Raw genomic sequence first — 19,146 nt, forward strand, 5'->3', positions numbered from 1 at the left:
TTAATTACCACTAAACTACGATATAAACATGAACATGTAACAAATAAGCTTGTGCCGGAGGCCCCGGGGGGACAGGCTTTAATGACGTCTCCTGGTCAAACCCCATTTGGCGGAGCCAGGAGATTGAATCTTCACCCTCGGGGCTCCTCCAGAAACAACGAACGCTCACTGCGGAGGAGAGGCTGCCACTCCTTTGTCGGGAGCTGGACCGGTACCGCCTGGATCTCTGTGGCATTCAGGAGGTCCGGTGGACCGGTTCTGGCTCCTGCCACCATGAAGGGTGGACAGTCCTCCAATCGGGGCAGGAGACTGCCAAACAACAGGGTGTGGCTCCTCTTCTGAACAAAAGAATGAAGGGGGAGTGGGAGCGTGGCGGTGAGGTGTGGAAAGCTGTAAACCCCAGGATACTTTGGGCTAGCCTTCCCATCAACTGGAGGCGAGGAGTGGTGGTCGTGGTTACTTATGCCCCCACCGAAGACGAACATCTGTGGAGGGATGCAGGCAGAGCCGATGAGTCAGATGCCTTCTTAACCTCCTGTCACAGGTGCTGGCTAAAGTGGCCACTTGGGACAGAGTCATCTTGTTGGGTGACTTCAATGCCCGAATTGGTCATGATGCTGGCACCTGGTCTGGAGTGATTGGAAGGCATGAGCCAGATCAGCTCAATAACAACGGTAGGAGGCTGCTAGATTTTTGTGCAGCCCAAGGCCTTGTGATTACCAACACGCTCTTCTGGCATCGGCGCATCCACACAACATCATGGATGCATGCCAGGTCCAAGCAAGAACATCTGCTGGACTACATAGTGACGGACCAGCGGATGCGAGCCCATGTCCTTGACACCAGGACTTACCGTGGAGCTGATCTGCCCTCTGACCATCGACTAGTCATCTGTAAGATGCGCCTGCCATTCTTCCACTTCGGTGGTGGGTGTACACCCAGGATCCCATTCCAACCTAAAGTGGCCTGGTCTCAGCTGATGAACGTTGCAAGCGAGAATGTCATCATCGCTTGCAGCTGGGGTTGGCATCGTCCCCCACTCCTGATGTCGAGGGTAAATGGGCGATGTTTAGGACTGTGACTCATGCAGCTTCAATGGCTGCTTTGGATACGCGGTCCAGACCTCCCCAGAAATCCTGGCTGACAGAGGAGGTGTTCAGGTTAGTTGAGAAAAAGCGACAGGCCCACTCTCATCGGCTACAGCATCCCACGTCAGAGAATGAGGAGGTTTACCGCAGCCTTCGCTCGGAGGTACGGAGAGCCATAAGGCACTGCAAGAATGGGTGGTGGTCGCGGGTTGCTGAGGAGATGGAGTCTGCCTCAGTAGCCCGCGATCACAAATCACTATTTAACTCCATCAAAAAAGTAACTTGCAGCACCACACCTATTACCATCATTAGGGGAAAAACGGTGATCCAATTTCTGACCCCCAGGAACAGGTTTGCAGATTTGCTGAGCATTTCTGTGAGGTCCTGGGGAGGGGAAATCCCTCAGCCAGGAAAACATCATGGCCCAAAGTGGGGATAACCCTGCTAGGGCTGCGGTGCCTCAAATATTGGAAGAGGTCACCCCCTGTGAGTGGCTGGCTGAGGTGCCATCTTTTAAAGAAGTACTGAAGGCGATCCAGAGTCTGAGACCAGGAAAGGCACCGGGCAGAGATGATCTCCCAAGCGAAATGCTCAGGGATGGGTGGCGTTTGTACACAGACTGCCCTATATGACATCATAACAACAGTCTGGACCACTGGACGGGTTTCGCAGGATTGGAAGGATGCCCTGGTGGTCCCCCTCTTTAAGAAGGGGGTCCGCACAGACTGTAACAACTACAGGGGCATCTCACTCCTCAGTGTGCCGGGAAAGGTCCTGGCAAGGATTATTCAACATCGCCTTTCTAGGCACGCTGAGGAGAGGCTTGCGGAGCCCCAATGCGGTTTCAGGAAAGGGCGGTCCTGCACAGATGCCATATTTTCTGTCCGTCTGCTACAGCAGAGGTGTAGGGAATTCCAACAAGACCTACATCTCTGCTTTATTGACCTGGTCAAGGCCTATGATACCATCAATAGGCCTGGGCTCTGGGTTGTTCTTCGTGCTTTCGGAGTCCCGGACCATCTGCTCACGATTATTAAGGACCTTCATGATGGTGAGCGGGCCCTGGTAAAACTACGTGGCCGGGAGTCGGAGCCTTTCCCTGTACACCTTGGGGTGCGACAGGGATGTCCTCTGGCTCCCACATTATTTAACATCTATTTTGACCGCGTAGTTTGTGAAGCCTTCAATAGCTGTACCGGGGGAATTTCCATCTGGTACAGATATAATGGGAGGCTGATCGATGCCCGGGTGCGATCAAGGGATGGCTCCCTATTGGTCAACCATGTTATGTATGCCGATTATTTGGTAATAGCTGCTCATTCAGAAGAGGAGTTGGAGACGCTGCTGCTGAGACTGGAGCGTGCCACTAAAAGGTGGGGCCTTACCATCAGCCCCACCAAAACTAAGCACCTGCCTGGGTATTTTGTACCATCGGACACTCCACCCCCACAACTCCCAATCGGCGATGGGGCAGTAGTGGAGAGAGTGGAGAGTTTCCCATACTTGGGCAGTGTGCTTATGACCGGCTCCAGTTTAACAGCAGAGGTCTCACTCCGAATCAGTCGAGCGGCAATATCTTTTAATCGGTTGCTTAACACTGTGTGGAAGCTACCTGGTCTGTCGCTCCGCACGAAGCTTCAGGTCTTCTCGGCCACAGTCATTCCCTCCCTTCTCTACGCTTGCGAAACGTGGACCCCCCTAATGGAGCATCTTCGCCGGTTGGAAAATTTAGGCTGGCCTGCCTACGATCCATCCTGGGTTTAACCAGGCTGGATTGTGTGAGGAGCTCACAAATCCTTGAAAGATCTGGGCAAAAGTCCCATCGGTGAGCTCCTCTGGCAGGCAAGGCCGCGTTGGCTGGGTCATGTAGCCCGCATGCCCAGCCACCGCATGCATAAACAGCTTTTGATCGGCCGGATCGAGGGGGCTAAGCGGGCGCGGCACGGGCTAGAGAAGAGATGGAGTGATGTGGTACAGGAGGACGTGGAGCTGAGTGGACTTGCCGATGACTGGTACCAGCGGTGTCAAGATCGGCCTCTGTGGAGGAGGTTCGTGAAGGACGCTACTGGGCAGTTGGAGGCAGTCGCCCTCCAACAACGGAAGACGGAGGAGCAACGCTCACAACAACGAGCGGAGCGCTGGGTGGCTAAAGCACAGCAAGTTGGCACAGTAGGGGGCACAGGTGGTGCATCAGCCAATCATCTCGGTCATCTCGGTCAGTCGACCCGTGGCACCTGGGTCTGCCCCGTAACCTCCTGCCAGCGGGCGTTCTACACTTCAAGTGGCCTCAAGGTGCACATGGCCTGGCACAAGCGTCGTGGTGATGTCACCGCCACTTAGTGGAAAATGGCGGTTGTTGTTGTATTACACATGGCGCATTCGATGGCGCTCTCCTCTTCCTCACGGGCGGCCGATCAGACTCTTTCCACTGCTCCGTTCTCTCTCCTTGCTTTCGCCTTTGGTGTGCAGCTGACAGCTCCACACGGGCACCCGCTGATGCCTTTCCCGCCCTCACTTCAGGGCTGCGCTGGCTCAGGTTCTTTCACGAGAGTGATAGCTGGATATTCGCAAGTTTCACTCGCACTTAACCACACATCGTCACTTCGTTCTGCGAGAAGCGACACCGGCCATCGGTGTCGGTGTTTGCTCCCTCGCGACGGCACCGCCAGCCAGAGCAAGGCTGAAACCAGCCTCGACCCAGACTGAACTCAGACTTCTGCGTGATGTGCGTTTGTGCTTAAAACCCAAAAACGTGAAAACCCCCTCCTCCCTTCTCTGCGCATCTCTTGAGAGAGAAAGACAAACAGAAAAAACAGACACCCTCCCGACCCCTCCTCGCGACCGCCCTGACCCCCCACTCCCTGGGTGGTTCATCCCGAGGCCAGACCCCTCCATACTGCTGGAAGACAAAGGTGGCCGGGGAGGTTTTGAGGTTTGCTGTTTAATGGTATTTTACGACCTCCAGATGCTTGGTGTGGCTTGTGAGGGGTAGAGTTGAGAGTTTTGGGGTTATCGGCTTTTTTTAATACATAATTTTTTTATTATTATTAAAAATTATTGGCAGAATTATTCTTAATTTGAATTTGGAAGAAGGGGCATAAATACAACACTGACCTCCTCAGTGGGTGTTGTGAGCACGTCTGTCTTCTGGGTAAGAAGTGTAGCAGGAGTCAAGATTAATTTTGACTCTTGGTCAGTTGAGATGGGGATCAGGGGTCTTGAATTAATTATTTATGGCTGAGACCTCGGCCATGAGAGTGGTTAAGACCTCTTGAGAGAGCCGTGTGGACCCGACATCACACAACATGGAGTCGAGAATGCGTCGAGCAATCCCGATCATGTGTTCCCAGGCTCCACCCATATGCGAAGAGTGAGGAGGATTGAAGATCCATGTGCAGCCTTGGTTACTAAGGTATTTCCCAACAGAATCATCTTCGACATTCATCTTCTTGGTTCTTTCGGTAAAGTCACGTAGAAGGGAAGTAATAAAATAATAAAAATAAAACATAATAAAATAATTCTCACGACGTTTCGGCCACAACGCAAGCAGCCGTCCTCAGGTGAAAACCAGGTCTGTCAAGGCAACAGCGTCTAAATGAAACAGCATCATGCTTGGAGCAGCTACAAGATGGCGTTACTCCGCAACGTGTGCAAGATGGCGGCGTCCCGCGGCGGAGGGCACAAGATGGCGGCTTCCCGCCGTTCATCCTCAGCCACGCCCAAGATGACGTCTTCGTGCCGCATGGTCGAGAGGGCCTCCCCGAAGTCATCGCCAGCGTCACAACGACGCACAATTGCGCCAACACCGTCTTCAGCGCCTCCAGTTGCGCCGCCACCTGTCGCCATCCGTGGTCAGCGTCCAGTCGCGCGGACGGGCCCACCGAGGCGGCCACGTCCTGCACGGCCGGAACCCTGCTCGTCCCCGCGCCGCTTTCCTCCTCCATCGTCGGTAGCGCCGCCGCTGGAGGGAGGTCGTCGACAGAAGATGTTGCAGAAGATGGTGCAGGGACGGTCTTCCTCCTGAGCTGTTTTGACATGCCGTTTCACTTCTGACACCAATGTAATAAAGGACTCTCTCTCAGATGTCGATCTCCGTTGTCCTTTATTGGGTTCATAGAATCTCGATACCACGGCGTCTCGCTCAGGCCCCCGTCCCTCACGACGACCTCTCCACAGCCCCTCCTCTGCTCCGATATGCAGTCTCCCTGCTGCTCCGATATGCAGTCTCCTTGCTGCTCTGTTAGGCAGTCTCCCTGCTGCTCCGCCTTGCAGCCACACCGCTGCTCCGCTCTCTAGCTTCACTGCTGACCCATATACAGCTAGCCTCCCACAGCCGCTAGCTCACTGCGTCTGACACCGATGGCTAACGATGTCGACGTCTCCCACCGCGTGGCGACCACGCCACTCTCTCCGTCCTGCCCAGCGTGGCCTCCTCCTGTTTCACTCCGTCTCAACTCCCCCTTCCCCTTCCGGGTCTCTCCCTGAATCCTCTCCCCCACGTGACCCTAACTCCACCCACTCCCCACGGGACCCAGACTCCGCTCCCCCTCAATCCTTGCTCGCATTACACAGGTAAAGCCTACTGAGCGATTAGCTTATTTTCAGAAGTGACCTGGCCACAAATGTGATAGCTCTACAAAGTGACTCATCATGTGGAAATTTTAAGCAGATAAACATCAAAATAATCAAAATGCATGTTTCTAAATAATAAACTTAAAGTAAATGCTTTATAACTGCCATCATTATAACTGCGAAAACCATAGCATCAGCTCTGCAGAGTTTGAAGGCTACCATGGGGGTCCCTCGATTAGAGAAGGAAGATGCACACATTTGTAATAACCACCTGGCATGTCTTCACTCGGCATGATGGTGAAGTTCTTGTCAATTATTACACTATATAACACAATTTTTGTTCCTAGGTAGTAAGTGTTATTTCATAATTGCTTATGACTAAAAAGTATAGAAAATTGCTTTTATTCCCCACAAACTTTGTTTTTGTGACTAGGACAGTGATATTTCGAAATTAACTAATTTTCAATGAGGAAACGGGCGAATTTGTGACTTTTTGTTCACATAAAGTCAGAAAAAACAACATATGAATCCAATTTATCATCTATTTATACTAAAATAATACAAAAATGACTACAAAAGATTTAGAAGTGAGTAGTTTTTCGTGATTTACGATTATACTGTAAATCACTTTCACGAAAAGCCCCCAAATGTAGTCTCCCCTCATGTTCTCGTTATACTGTCCTTGGTAGCTGCGTTCAAAGTCCAGTATATCCTGGTGGAAGTGCTCGCCTTGCTCCTCTGAGTGCTCCCATGTTCTCTTTGAATTTATCAAGATGAGCATCAAGCATATGGACTTTGAGGGACATCCTACAGCCCATTGTGACGTAGTTCTTCACCCAAGTCTCAACCAGCTCCACATAGTTGTCGACCTTGTGGTTACCCACGAAGCCACGAACCACTGCGACAAAACTGTTCCAAGCTGCTTTCTCCTTACTAGTGAGCTTCTTGGGGAATTAATTGCACTCCAGGATCTTCTTTATCTGTGGTCCGAAGAAGGCATCGGCTTTGACCTTTGCCTCAGACAGCTTAGGGAAGAAGTCTTGAAGGTACTTGAAGGCTGCCGACTCCTTATCTACAGCTCTGAAAAATTGTTACATGAGGCCCAATTTGACGTGCAGTAGTGGCATCAGCACTTTCCGGGGGTCCACCAGTGGCTTCCACTTGACGTTGTTCCTCCCCAAAGAGAAACTCGGTCCGCTGTGGCAGAGTCCCACTTGTGGTAGTGCGCCTTGGTGTCCCTGCTGTCCCAAAGGCAAAGATAGCAGGAAACTTGGTAAAACCGCTTTGGAAACCCATCAGGAATGACACCATTTTGAAGTATCCGATGACCCCCAGCCGTACTCATCATACTTCAAGGCGTCCAGCAAGGTCTTGATGCTGTTGTAATCTTCTTTGAGGTGCACCAAGTGAGCCAAGGGAAAGACGGGTATATCTTACCATTATAGAGGAGCACGACTTTGAGGCTCCTGGATGAGCTGTCAATGAAGAGGCACCACTCATTCTGGTTACAGGCGATTCCGATTGCCTCGACCAGACTGGTCACATTGTGGGAGAAGCAGAGCCCATCTTGACGGGTAAAGAAGCTGCAAAAAGGTTGCTGACAGTTCCTCTGATCTGCGACTTGCACACTTTCATCCAACAAGTTCCACTGCTTGAGCCTGGACGTCAAAAGCTCAGCATTGGACTTGGTGAGACCAATATCTCTGATCAAGTCGTTGAGGTCTTTTTGGTTGGGGTAGTATGGGTTTCTCTCCTCAGCACCCCCTCTAAAATTGTAATCTAGATTTACAACGTCTTTCTCGCTCTCTGACTTTCTGCTCTCTTCTAAAAACAGCTGCTCTCTCTCCGGAGGAGTGAGTACGGGGAGCTCAAGGCAGTGTGCCACAGGGGCGATGGATGAAGGAAGGTCCGAATACGTGATAGCAGGTGCATTCTTGCCAGTCCGACGTTTGGAATGGTACAGCATGCAGAAGTAGCAGTTGCTTGAGTGGTCAGTGGGTTCCCACCAAATTATTGGGATAGCGAACTTCATCGCTCGCTTTTCCCCTCTATACCATCCTACAAAAATACATGTATATCTAGATTTGAAGCTTTCGTGACTGCAAGGATTCATATTCTTAGGTTTTTTTCGGTAAACCCACGTAGGTAAAACATCAAAATTAATAAAAATAAAATAAAACAAAAATCACGACGTTTCGGAGGCAACACAAGTCTCCGTCATCAGGTGGGACCGTCACAGCCGGATTAGCTGCATCAAGTGAGGCAATGATTCAAGATGTAATCCCTTAAAAAGCAAGTTGAGGGGGAGGAGAGGGGGGGCTCATCAGAATGTGGTAGCCAATGAATGGAACGCATCGGGAGGGGGAGGGGGGGCGGGGCCAAAAGAATGCACGTCGGCGTGGACGCGGTTCACGCCGACGTGCATTCTTTTGGCCCCCCCCCCTCCCCCTCCCGATGCGTTCCATTCATTGGCTACCACATTCTGATGAGCTCCCCCCCCCCTCTCCTCCCCCTCAACTTGCTTTTTAAGGGATTACATCTTGAATCATTGCCTCACTTGATGCAGCTAAGCCGGCTGTGACGGTCCCACCTGATGACAGAGACTTGTGTTGCCTCCGAAACGTCGTGATTTATGTTTTATTTTATTTTTATTAATTTTGATGTTTTACCTACGTGACTTTACCGAAAAAACCTAAGAATACATTTATATCACCCATGACTAATTTTTAAAACGTTAAAAAAAAAATTTCGCTTAAAATTCCGAGCAACAATTGTCCATTTAACTCTTAGGTTTTTTCGGTAAAGTCACGTAGGTAAAAATTACAATTAATAATAAAAATTAATAATATAAATAAAATAATAAATCACGACGTTTCGGAGGCAACACAAGTCTCCGTCATCAGGTGGGACCGTCACAGCTAAATTTACTGTATCAAGTGACTAAAAATCCAAGAGACAAGCTCTTAAATACAAGTTAGGGGGGGGGGCTTATCTGAATGTGGTTGCCAGGGAATGGAACGGTGTGGGGGGGGGGCTAAAAGGGAAACAATTGGTGCACCTCAATCTGAGGTTGCGGCCGATGTTGGCTGCCAAATCCCACTGGGACGGTGGGGGGGGGCTAGAAGGGAACAATTAGTGCACCTCAGCCCGGGGTTACGGCCGGTGTTAGCTGACAAATCCAAAATACAAAACAGCAGTACTGTTTAACGCTGGGGATGTCAACACTCGGCAAAGTAGAATAGTACCTGTCAAATAAGACGGTACAAATATGGGTAGTTAAATCTATTTTACATGGTTAATAACATCTTTCCAATGATTACTCAGTTTGTACCCATCATCACGGTTGAAGTTATGTCTGTGTTTGTATATCTGGATGGCTTCGTGTACAAACCTTTGATGGTAGCCAGAAGGTTTGCAGAGCATCTTGGTCTCGGAAGAGACAATATCATGAGAGCCCACAGCGTTGTAGCAATGATCGGCAACGGCGGAAGACTCAATTTTGCCGTGTTTCAGATCTGACTTGTGCTCGCGGACACGATCAGAGACATGACGTTTCGTTTCCCCAATGTAACAATCACCACAGATGCAACTCAGTTTATAGACTCCAGGGTATTGCAAGTCAGGAATGACATCTTTTACAGATGGGATTAGATCCCGGATTTTATGTACTGTACTGAATCGGACTTGGATCTTATGTTTGTTTAGAATTTTTGAGATCTTTTTGATATTTTTGGAAAATGCAAAGGATGCATTTTCATTGGCTGCATTACAATGTGTGGAAGTTGCCTGGCCTGTACTCCACAGTTATGTCCTCTCTATGTTTGCAAAACGTACACGCCTTTTATTAACACCTGTCCCTGCATGGAGAAGCTCGTTTATCTTGAATATATCTTCTGTTTTGGTGATAAACGAGTATGGCACTGACTATAGATGATATGGGCTTATGTGATACAGGAGGACTTGGAGCTGAGCTAACTTGACGACCGGTATCCACTGTGTGGGGGAGACTCGTGAAGGATGATACTGTAAAGTTAGAGGTTGTCACCCTCCAACAACAACTGAAGAAAGAGAATAATTGCTCACAACAACAAACACAGGAGGTTGGCACAGTGGAGAGCACAGATGTTGCATCTGTCTGTGCCATCTCATTTAACCCATGATGCCTGGGTCAGCCCCATTAACTACTGTTGGTCAACATTTGATACTTCACATGGCCTAAAATTACACCTAGCCTTACACAAAGGCTTTTGGTGACATCACTGCCACTTCGTGGCGAATTGCAGCCATTGTTGTGTGTGTGTCAAACACTCTGGAAACTGCACAATGTTTCTGGATTTTGCAAAGCATGTAGAATGAATAAATGCAGACATTTCTGCCAGCTCACACTAATTCAATGCTTTTGAGGATAAAACGCGTGTTGCAAAGCATTACAACCCCATGCAAATGCACGATTGTTTTCCCTCTTTAAAATAGGATTTGTCTCTGCTGAACAATGACCCAGTTTTGAAAACGCGAGTGCTGTTCTGGATTAGCTTCCTGTGCCAAAGAGTCCGCCTGGATTTTATAAAGTGGAAAAACAACATATCTGTTCGTTTTGAGATCATGGGATGGTTCTACAAGGCTAACCCCACGCAACCTGACTACCATGTCACATCTGTCAACGCGAACTTATTATTTGTGGGAAACAACATTTTAAACGAGCTGGTCTGCTATCGCTGGACCTTGGGAGATGGAAACCAGACGATCGTTGGTTCCTCGCTGTGTAGCAGTCTGTGTAAGTGCCCGTTGATACCACGCTTGAAACAAGCCACCTTCGAGTTCCCGTACACCTATTCGACATTTGGGATCATGAAGGTCACTATTGAGGAGATCACGAACTGGTCACATGACAACTACAGCCTGGAAGTGAGCGTGAATCCGTTGGGCTGTAAGGTGGTGTCGGTGGTGCTTGATGACAACTCGACTACTCCCGAGATGGCTCGAGTGCTTGGACAGAGTGAGGTGTTCACGCTGACTGCCGTCATCATCACGGAGTGTGTAATAACCAGCTTAAAGTAAGTGGCACCTACATCTGAGAAAAGCACTAATTTCAAATATTGTAAGATAAAATATCACGTTTGAAAAAGGGATCGAGCCGAGTCAACACCTGATTGAACAGTGGTGCAATTCGGTTACATGTGAAGTGGGTATAAAACTTGCAGAGACGTCTCTCTTCTGAAAGCAGCACGCTTATAACGAATCAATAACACAAAGGGGTACGTCCCCTTCCACCCGATACTTAGGGAGATATTCCTCCAGCTAGCCTGCCTAACACTGGCTATGCTCTAGCCTCTTCACTTGTTAAGCTTTTGGCCCGACCCTAGCCAGGGGTCGGGTTCCGCCCTTTGGGCTCTTCGCTTCGGGCCTTCAAGGTGGCAGCTCCAGGGTGGCTCTTGAATCTTCAGGTGAACGACGATTGCCGGACCCGTTCAGGGGACCGCCTTTTATACTGTATTCTGACTCACTCCACCCCTGGCCACTCCTCCCTTCTGAAACCGTCTGTAAGGGCCTGAGGAGTGACGTTATGCCCCAGCCCTCTTCCTGGGGGTCTGGGAGTTTGTACCTGTAGTCCCGAGCTGACTTAGCTCAACGGTCTGACTCATCACCCTTAGACTTCCTTCTGCTCCCTGTTGACTCGATGCCGTTATTACAGGCTACAAGTAGTGGAAATCACGTACAGCGCTCAATAATGCCGCTACACATGCAACAGAATCATCCATATCTGGACGTCTGTACAACTAGTTGCGAATTGCACTATGCCAGTCGCTCACAGTAGACAGACTCAACACTCAAGCATCGATCTGCTGAGTGATTTTTAGCGACGTTGTTCATCCCACACTGCACATTTCCACTTTAATGTCCTTGTTGCACAACTGCTTGCTCACAAAGCAGTCATGGTTTAAATTAGATTGAGCGAGTGATTGTTAAGGTGTCGACTCAGCTTAAAAAATGCGGTTATGAAAATTAATTAGTTTAAACTGGGAAATGTATTGTTCTGCTTTGTTTAGACTGTGATATATGGAGTTCTTGTAGTAGGATTACAAGTCACGGTCGGACGAGAGAAGCTATAGAGGGGCTAGAGTACTTGGTGTACTTAGGAAGTAATGTCCTTAATGCAGGCAGCTGTGTGATCAAGACCAAGAGACTCATTGCTTTAGCAGGGCAGGTACTTTATGAGCTAGGTAAACCAATTTAGAAGATAAGTTAGTTTAGTCTGAGTGTAAAGAAATGTTGAGTCCGGAGTGCGGTCTGTTCCTTTGTAGACCACAGAGCGAAATGCTAACAGAGCAGATCGAAAATAATTTGCTGCCATTTTGAGGCCAGGTGTCGGAGACGAATGCTAGGATTTGCATGGCAAGACAGGAGAAGCAGTGCAAAAGCCTGAAAAAGAACGTACGTGAATGTTTAGATGAGAAAAAACGGTTGCACTGGGTAGGACGGGCGTGGGAGTTGTCTACACGAGTCTGGCGACCAAGAGGAGGCGCTAAGAGCAGATGGTGGGAAACTTTCAGGGCGCAGAACTTGGAAGTCACCGAATGTTTCCTGTTCAGCAGCTGCAGAGTCTGGCGGAGGGTAGAGAGTGTTGGCAGCAAGGTGTGGCATCAGCGGATTTGGCCATGGTGACGTGTCCACAAACGGCCTCTTTATGAATAATGGATTCAGCCTCCAAATGTCTACAAGAGCCAAGTTAAATTAAACGGCAAGGCCTGGAAATATGTCAACGTGGCTAATTCAAAAGAAAAATACACAATTGGGTCAAAGTCTGTTGTGCATTTGTTTTATTGCGGCAGGATCCAGCAGCAACATCGATAAACACTTTCGGAAACACTTTGCAGAGGGACACGTGGATGATGTCATAGTTTTCAACAACTAATTAGCCTCGGAAAGTTTATTTTTTTATTTTAATATTGTTTGCACCAGGCACACAGGAAGCGGACATATGCAGGCCACGATAAGACCATGGGGCATGGATGATAGCCCTGCTCAGGAGGGAGCGCCTCAGTCTGCAGGGTTCAGAATGCTATGGCGGTCTTTATGCCTCCAGATTTTCAGCAACCCTTAGACCTATTCACTTTTTTCTAGGATAACTTTATGCTAAAGTTTTGGTCATATTGTATCATTTTCATGGGAATTATAATACTCTCCACAGCAGAAAGACGGATGGACACAGCTAAGGCATGATCTGAACCTGAGATGGAATGCAGTAAAAGGAAGCGCAAAGTGTTACCCTGTTGAAGTTGTATTTACCTTAGCTTGTTTTTCAGATCTAACATCTTTAAGAGGTTGATTCTTTTTCTGGTTTGCATTGATTACAAAATAAAATTAGCATTCTGCTTTTGTTTTAGGAAAAAATTTTCTTGGAACATCAAGAACGCTGTGACCAATCAGTCGTACAACTCCCCAGTAAACATCGGTGGATACTACCAATTTGCGCGGGGCTACTTTAAGCCAGGCCTCTACTCCATCTCAGTAACTGGGACTTTGGACCTAGAATTCATCGTCAACCAGACGGCCACCATCTATGTCCGCTCCATCCCAACTCCACTCAAATTGACCATCGTGGGTGGCACGACACGCACGCTCGGCGACCAGAGCAACGCCGTGTTTGACGCGGCCACCAAGAGCTCCGACCCGGACGACCCCTCGGCTGGAAGCGCGGGGATCTCCTTCAACTGGACTTGCCAGGTGACCGCAGCTGCTCCTGCTGTTGCTGCCGCTTGTGATGGAGGTGTTGCGGGCAGCGCAGCAACTGCTGCTGGTGGGGTTTTCACCGTGGCTCGGCAGCTGCTGACGGTGGGCAGCAACGTCACGGTGACAGCGACGGCAAAGAAGGGAGACCGCACAGCGAATTACACGCAGATCGGCACCGTGGTCAGCGGCACTGTATTACTCATTACCATCAGGTTTGTTATTGATGCACTCCTACTTCTTTTCCATTCGCACATCTGAGTTGAGTCAGTGCGGGGCCCTCATAGTAATGGCGGTTACCATCAGGTTTCTTAACGATGCACTTGTACTCCTATTTAAATCCTTTATATTAAGTTCACTTGCTTGTTTGCTTGCACGCTTACGACCGTGCAAATCTTTCAGTCGTTTTTTAACCCACTTCCCGTGATCCAATCGAGCTGACATTTTGCACACAGATTCGTTGTGCGAGACAATTTATTTTCGTGAAACAAAATTTTCCACTTTTTAGGAAAAAAATTTTTTCATATTTAATTTAAAATACCAATGTGATAAAAATGAAACTCTTTCTCAAGAAAAACAGAAATGAATAATAAAATAAAACCGATGCCACTCATATAAAGGATTTATAGTGAAAAACTTTGTTTTTACGGTTTAATTTTTTCCATTCGCACATCCAAGCTGAGTCAATGTGGAGCCCTCGTCGTAATGGGGGTGTCCCCGATCCAAGCCAAATCCAATCTGTGAAAATCTGACCTCACAAGACATCTGGATTTTACTTAGGGCCAAGCAGAGCCAGGAGCAGGGTTAAATCAATTTCATCTGAGGTGGCAACTCAACTCGTTGTGTGTGACTTCAGCTCCCTGCCATACAACAGAAGAAGAAGCTGCAAGTTGTGGAAATCAAACCATGTTTATGATTGTTACAATTCAGTAGAATTACCAATAGCCAAAATAAAGAATGTTATTGAAGCGTCAGGGGGGGAATCGTTCCAACCTACCTTCTTATCTCTGTGTGTGTGTTTGATAGGTGTATCAGCAACTGCGATGAGTTTCTCAGCAGCGAGGACGATTGGGCACTAAAGGTCGAGTGTCTCGACTGTGCCAGTCTGGATGGCGTGTCTCTCGCTTGGTCCATGTTTAAAGATGGAGTGTTGGTGCCATCATTCAGTAGCCTCACCAAGTCCGGTAGCAAGCGGGACACCACATTTACTTCTCCGGCATCCACAGTTTGGCTGATAACTCACTTATAATATATGCCCAGTGCTCTTCTTAACTTTCCTGCTCTATATGTCCCACTGTTGTTCTGCAGGCATCACATCGGATGGGCTGGTGGTGATGAATGGGGTTCTGCAGCCCGGTTCGGCCTACATTGTGGTGGTTAAAGCCTCAGATCCAAATAATTCCCCGAGTGAGGCACGTTTGACAGGCAGAGCCAAATTACCTCCGTATAATGGCACGTGTGCATCTAATAACAACACGGGTGAGATGTTACAACGCTTTGTGGCTACCATATCGACAACCCGGTGAAATACCAATTCATCTTAGAGAAGACAGTTCTGCAGATAGACTTATGGAATTGTACGTGATAGAAAGGTGCCAGTGAAACTGAAAGGGAATCTGGTATGTATTGTTTCTAAGCACAGAACCTATATGTTCAGTATGGCATGTGGCCAACGACAAACAGCACGATTGAATGTATCATAGATCAAAGTTAGCGCGATCCTTGAATCAAGGAGAACTTGGGAAAAGAGACGACAATAACAGGGATTTCCAAAGGTTACCAGTGTGAAGGGAGGAGCAGGAATAGCAATGTTGTGACCTGAAGTGTGGTGGTTGAACACAAGGTGGAAAAGACAAAACATTCAAGTCAGGTAAACTGAGTCCTCTACATGGGTGGACTAATCAATGAGCGAAGTTCATAGGAACAGTAACCATGGTAGTAATGATAGAAGAGTGATAAGGAGGTGAGCGAGTGACTGGAATGAATCAGTAAATTAATATTGAATCAGTAAGTGTTTGGATCATCAATGAAGCCGACCGCATTACGTTGAATTATGTCGAGTGCAGTCAGGTTGACGAGCATATTCCAACTTCAGCTGCACATTTAGAGCAGTGATACAATCAGTAATGTTATATGGTGCACAGACGTGGCCACTACAGAATAAATACGAGTGTTTTGAAAGGACAAAGATGACAATTCTCAGATGGATTTTGTAAATATTGCTAAGGAAAAGGAGGAGTAATGCATAGGTTCGCTTAAGTGGGATTTATTAACATTCTTGAGAAGATATGATACCATCGGTGCAGAGCAGAGGGAGCCTGAGGGTGAGATGATAGGATGCAGTGGAAGCAAAAGGCGACATTGGATGTGAGTGGAAGAGAGGCACAAAATAGAAGCTCATGGAGAGAGAAAATCCGAGCAGTGAAAATTATTTGACATATACTTTCTTGTTTTTGTTGGTCGAGTATTCGCGATTTCTAAAGCAAACTGATGTTTTTTTAATGATTTATTTGCTTAATTGATGTACTTTATTGTATTTTTTTGCCATTTTGGTGGCCCATGTCACTCTTGCAAATGAGACTCATCCTGGTCTCGTGGCTTCTGACTTGGTTACACGAAATGAATTTGACTTGACCTGAGGCAATAATGGCATCTTCTGACTTAGAAGAAGAAGATGGATGGTACCATCACGGAGGGGACAGAGGTAGACATTTACCTGTGGGGGTGTGGGGGGACAGCAAACATCCCTGTAGCAGGGATGCAATCTTGTGGTCGTGATGCGTTCAATGAAGCCACCATCCCCCCGGCTACAGCTCGCCTCCACACAAAATGTGGACAATGTTTCTGTCCGCCCCCCCCTCATGCTGGAGTGTTAGCCATCCCCCTGACCGGTAATATGGTAGCGCTACCTTTGATTTTATTTGCTCGAGACGAACTCTCCGCAAATGTCATCAGAACTCGGTAGCTACGTTGGCAGGGGTGACACCATCCATCGCATACCCTTCCTAAGCTTTTAATGCTGGTTTTGTGTCCCATATATTGGGTAACTCATTAATCCAAGTGGTCGGTTTCCTTTTTGGCCCCTCATGGCAACACAATGTTAACTGCAATGCTATATATCATCTTTCATCCAATGACCTCTTGTAACAGACAGATGAATGGACGGATAGACGGTAATAGCTTTTGCATTTATATTTTCACCCTTCGTTAGAAACCGTTTAAATAGAGATGTACAAAACATATTGAATGCTTTGCTTTATACATATATAGTATATAGGAATAATTAACATTCTCTTGCGGCAGGCACTTCTGGCGTGACGTTGTTCCAGTTTGAGTGCAATTACTGGCTGGACGATGAAGGGAGGGGGATTAGGAACGAGTCTGTGGACAAAGGAATTGTCTTCACGTACATCTACTCAGCTCTCGTGGGAGACCTCATTTACACGTTAAAGACCACCAAGCTGGCGGTCCCACCACCATTCCTCTTGCCAGCCGGGGACCCCACCAACGGAGACCTTCTGAAGATGACCGTGTCCATCTGCAACGACTGGGAGTGCACGCCGTTCTCCTTCGATTTGCACGTAAGGATGAGAACTCTCGACGCCACTCAATTTTACAAACTTTTGGTCTCGCTTTAAAGCTACCAAACTTCATGGTTTTGTCAGGGACAGTCCCAGGTTCATAGAGGCTATTCATATGTCCTGACAACACATCAGCGAAAATCGGGTTTTGGTTCCCAATGACCCATTTTCTCCGCTTCTCTTGCCTGAGGAGTGGGCAGTGCCAATGTGAATTAGGCGGGGCCGATGTCAGCGATGAAGAGGTCAATCTCTGTGTGAACGGTGCTAGTGAATGAGTGAGTGGACGGGACTATAAAAGTGTTCTCGTTGAATCTTCCATAAACTTGATATTTGGATATATTACATCCAAATTGTACTGTATTGTTGCAGTCCATCGACAATTTTTATTGTATCGTTTTGTACTTTTCCGTACCACACAAATATTACTTTGAAACATGGAAGCAGCATAAGCCTGCCATAAGTATTTTAATCATTGCGACTTTCAAACGTGTGTAATAAGCGACTTCCAAGACACGTCGTGTAGAGGGCTTCTTATGTATTCTCACACGGGGCACAACACAGGCCGATACATATATACGTCTCCTCTCACTGGATACAACACTGGGTAATATATATGTCTCTACTTTAGCTACGCACGGCCGACCTCTCTACATAGTCCCATTGCCTACATACAACCATACAGCTGACCGACTAGTGTGACGGTGATGGCGATGGGAGCCGTGAAGAGGATCTTCCATAGGGCCGAACGACGGAGAGAGATGACGGCGAGCAGCGACACAGCCAAGACCCGGGACCCCGCAACAACCCTGAACCTGTGGTTCCATCGCCCTTATATACCTATCGTCGTTGCCAGGCCCCGCCTCTGGCCTCGCCCCCTTCTAGAACCTTCGAGCAGGTTCCCGGAGCTTCCCGACTAACTCCACCTTTAACCTTAAACCCAGATACGCCCCCCTTCTGATTAGTTGTAACATAACCTTGCCCATACTCGTGATTACCCTTCCAGGCCGACAAGTGGCACCCTGTCATTACATATGCACGCAATATAAGGCTGCCATAAGTCTTTTAATGATTGCAACTTTAAAATCTCCAACACTCAGTTTCAAGTTGAGTTTGTGTAACCAGGTGAGAACTCAAGAGACCAAAATGAGTTTCATTTGCAGGAGTGACCTGGAGCATTGGCCTGCCGGTTGGAGGTGATGATTGTTTTGCATAGTCCCAATTTAGTTATTTTATCATGCACTTACTGTGAGATACGCAGTAAATAATTTAATAGGCTATTAAAATAATGAAGTCACATTCGCATCATGCTATAAATTACTCTGAACAACATTCTGTGCAGCACTAATTTGGTACATTGCTATTAATATACAACTCTCAATATAGATGTCGTTATAACGTTAATATTTGAGTTTAAATGAGCAACGATAATCACGATGCGACTATATTATTCAAAATTGACAAAATGATTATCGTTGATATTACATCATTCCATATGTGATGGTATAACAAATATGATTGTTAATCGTTCAGAGCTTAAACCATTGAGCGTTGGAAAGCGTACAACGTTCTTGAAATACACAACCTCCAGCGCTACCCACCTGGAGCTACGCGTCGCGCAGCGTGGCTTCTTGAGACGCCTGCCTCCCTCGGACATCTTCATCTGATTTTGTGTCTCTTTCATTCCGTGTTTGTCTCTTTAATTCCGTTTGTGTCTATTTAATTCCGTGTGCATTTCTATTTCATTCCGTCTGTGTATCCATTTAATTACATGTGTCTGTATTTCATTACGTGTTTGTCTCTCTCTTACTCTGTTTTGTCTCCCGTGTTTTCTTCCATCTCTGTTTGTATCTTGATTTTACTTCACACCTTGTTGGTGTACGTTATCGTGTTTTTTTTATCGGAGAGCATCAACATACCTGGACAGTGAGCATAGTGGCAGCACACAGGACTAATCATTTTCTTTTGGTATTACTATTGATCGAATAACGATTAACTGGGTGGGGATTTTTTAAACTACTGATTATTTACGTGTAATTTGGCGCCACGAACTCACCAACGCTGGCGCGATGTTTTGTGTCGGGTTCATGCAGCAGGGCTTTGACGTACAGTAGTTGGCTCACTTGCGCAGATGCAGTTGTTACACCTCTCAACCATCACAACAGATGCTGAGTCCTGAG

The 19,146-nt window shown here is 47.5% G+C and overlaps 1 protein-coding gene across 1 annotated transcript in view; it reads left to right on the plus strand.

Annotated features, from left to right (window-relative positions):
- LOC144736316 (polycystin-1-like protein 2) overlaps positions 1–19,146 on the plus strand; it is a 113,278-nt gene that overhangs the window by 23,907 nt on the left and 70,225 nt on the right. Inside the window, exons 9-13 of the mRNA XM_078618970.1 lie at positions 10,134–10,714; positions 13,046–13,603; positions 14,415–14,572; positions 14,697–14,867; positions 16,692–16,969. Coding sequence (XP_078475096.1) covers positions 10,134–10,714; positions 13,046–13,603; positions 14,415–14,572; positions 14,697–14,867; positions 16,692–16,969 — 1,746 coding nt within the window. The remainder of the gene's footprint in view (positions 1–10,133; positions 10,715–13,045; positions 13,604–14,414; positions 14,573–14,696; positions 14,868–16,691; positions 16,970–19,146) is intronic.

Source organism: Lampetra planeri, chromosome 60 (genome assembly GCF_965212315.1).
Source record: "Lampetra planeri chromosome 60, kcLamPlan1.2.h2, whole genome shotgun sequence".
In the NCBI taxonomy this organism is placed as follows: domain Eukaryota; kingdom Metazoa; phylum Chordata; class Hyperoartia; order Petromyzontiformes; family Petromyzontidae; genus Lampetra; species Lampetra planeri.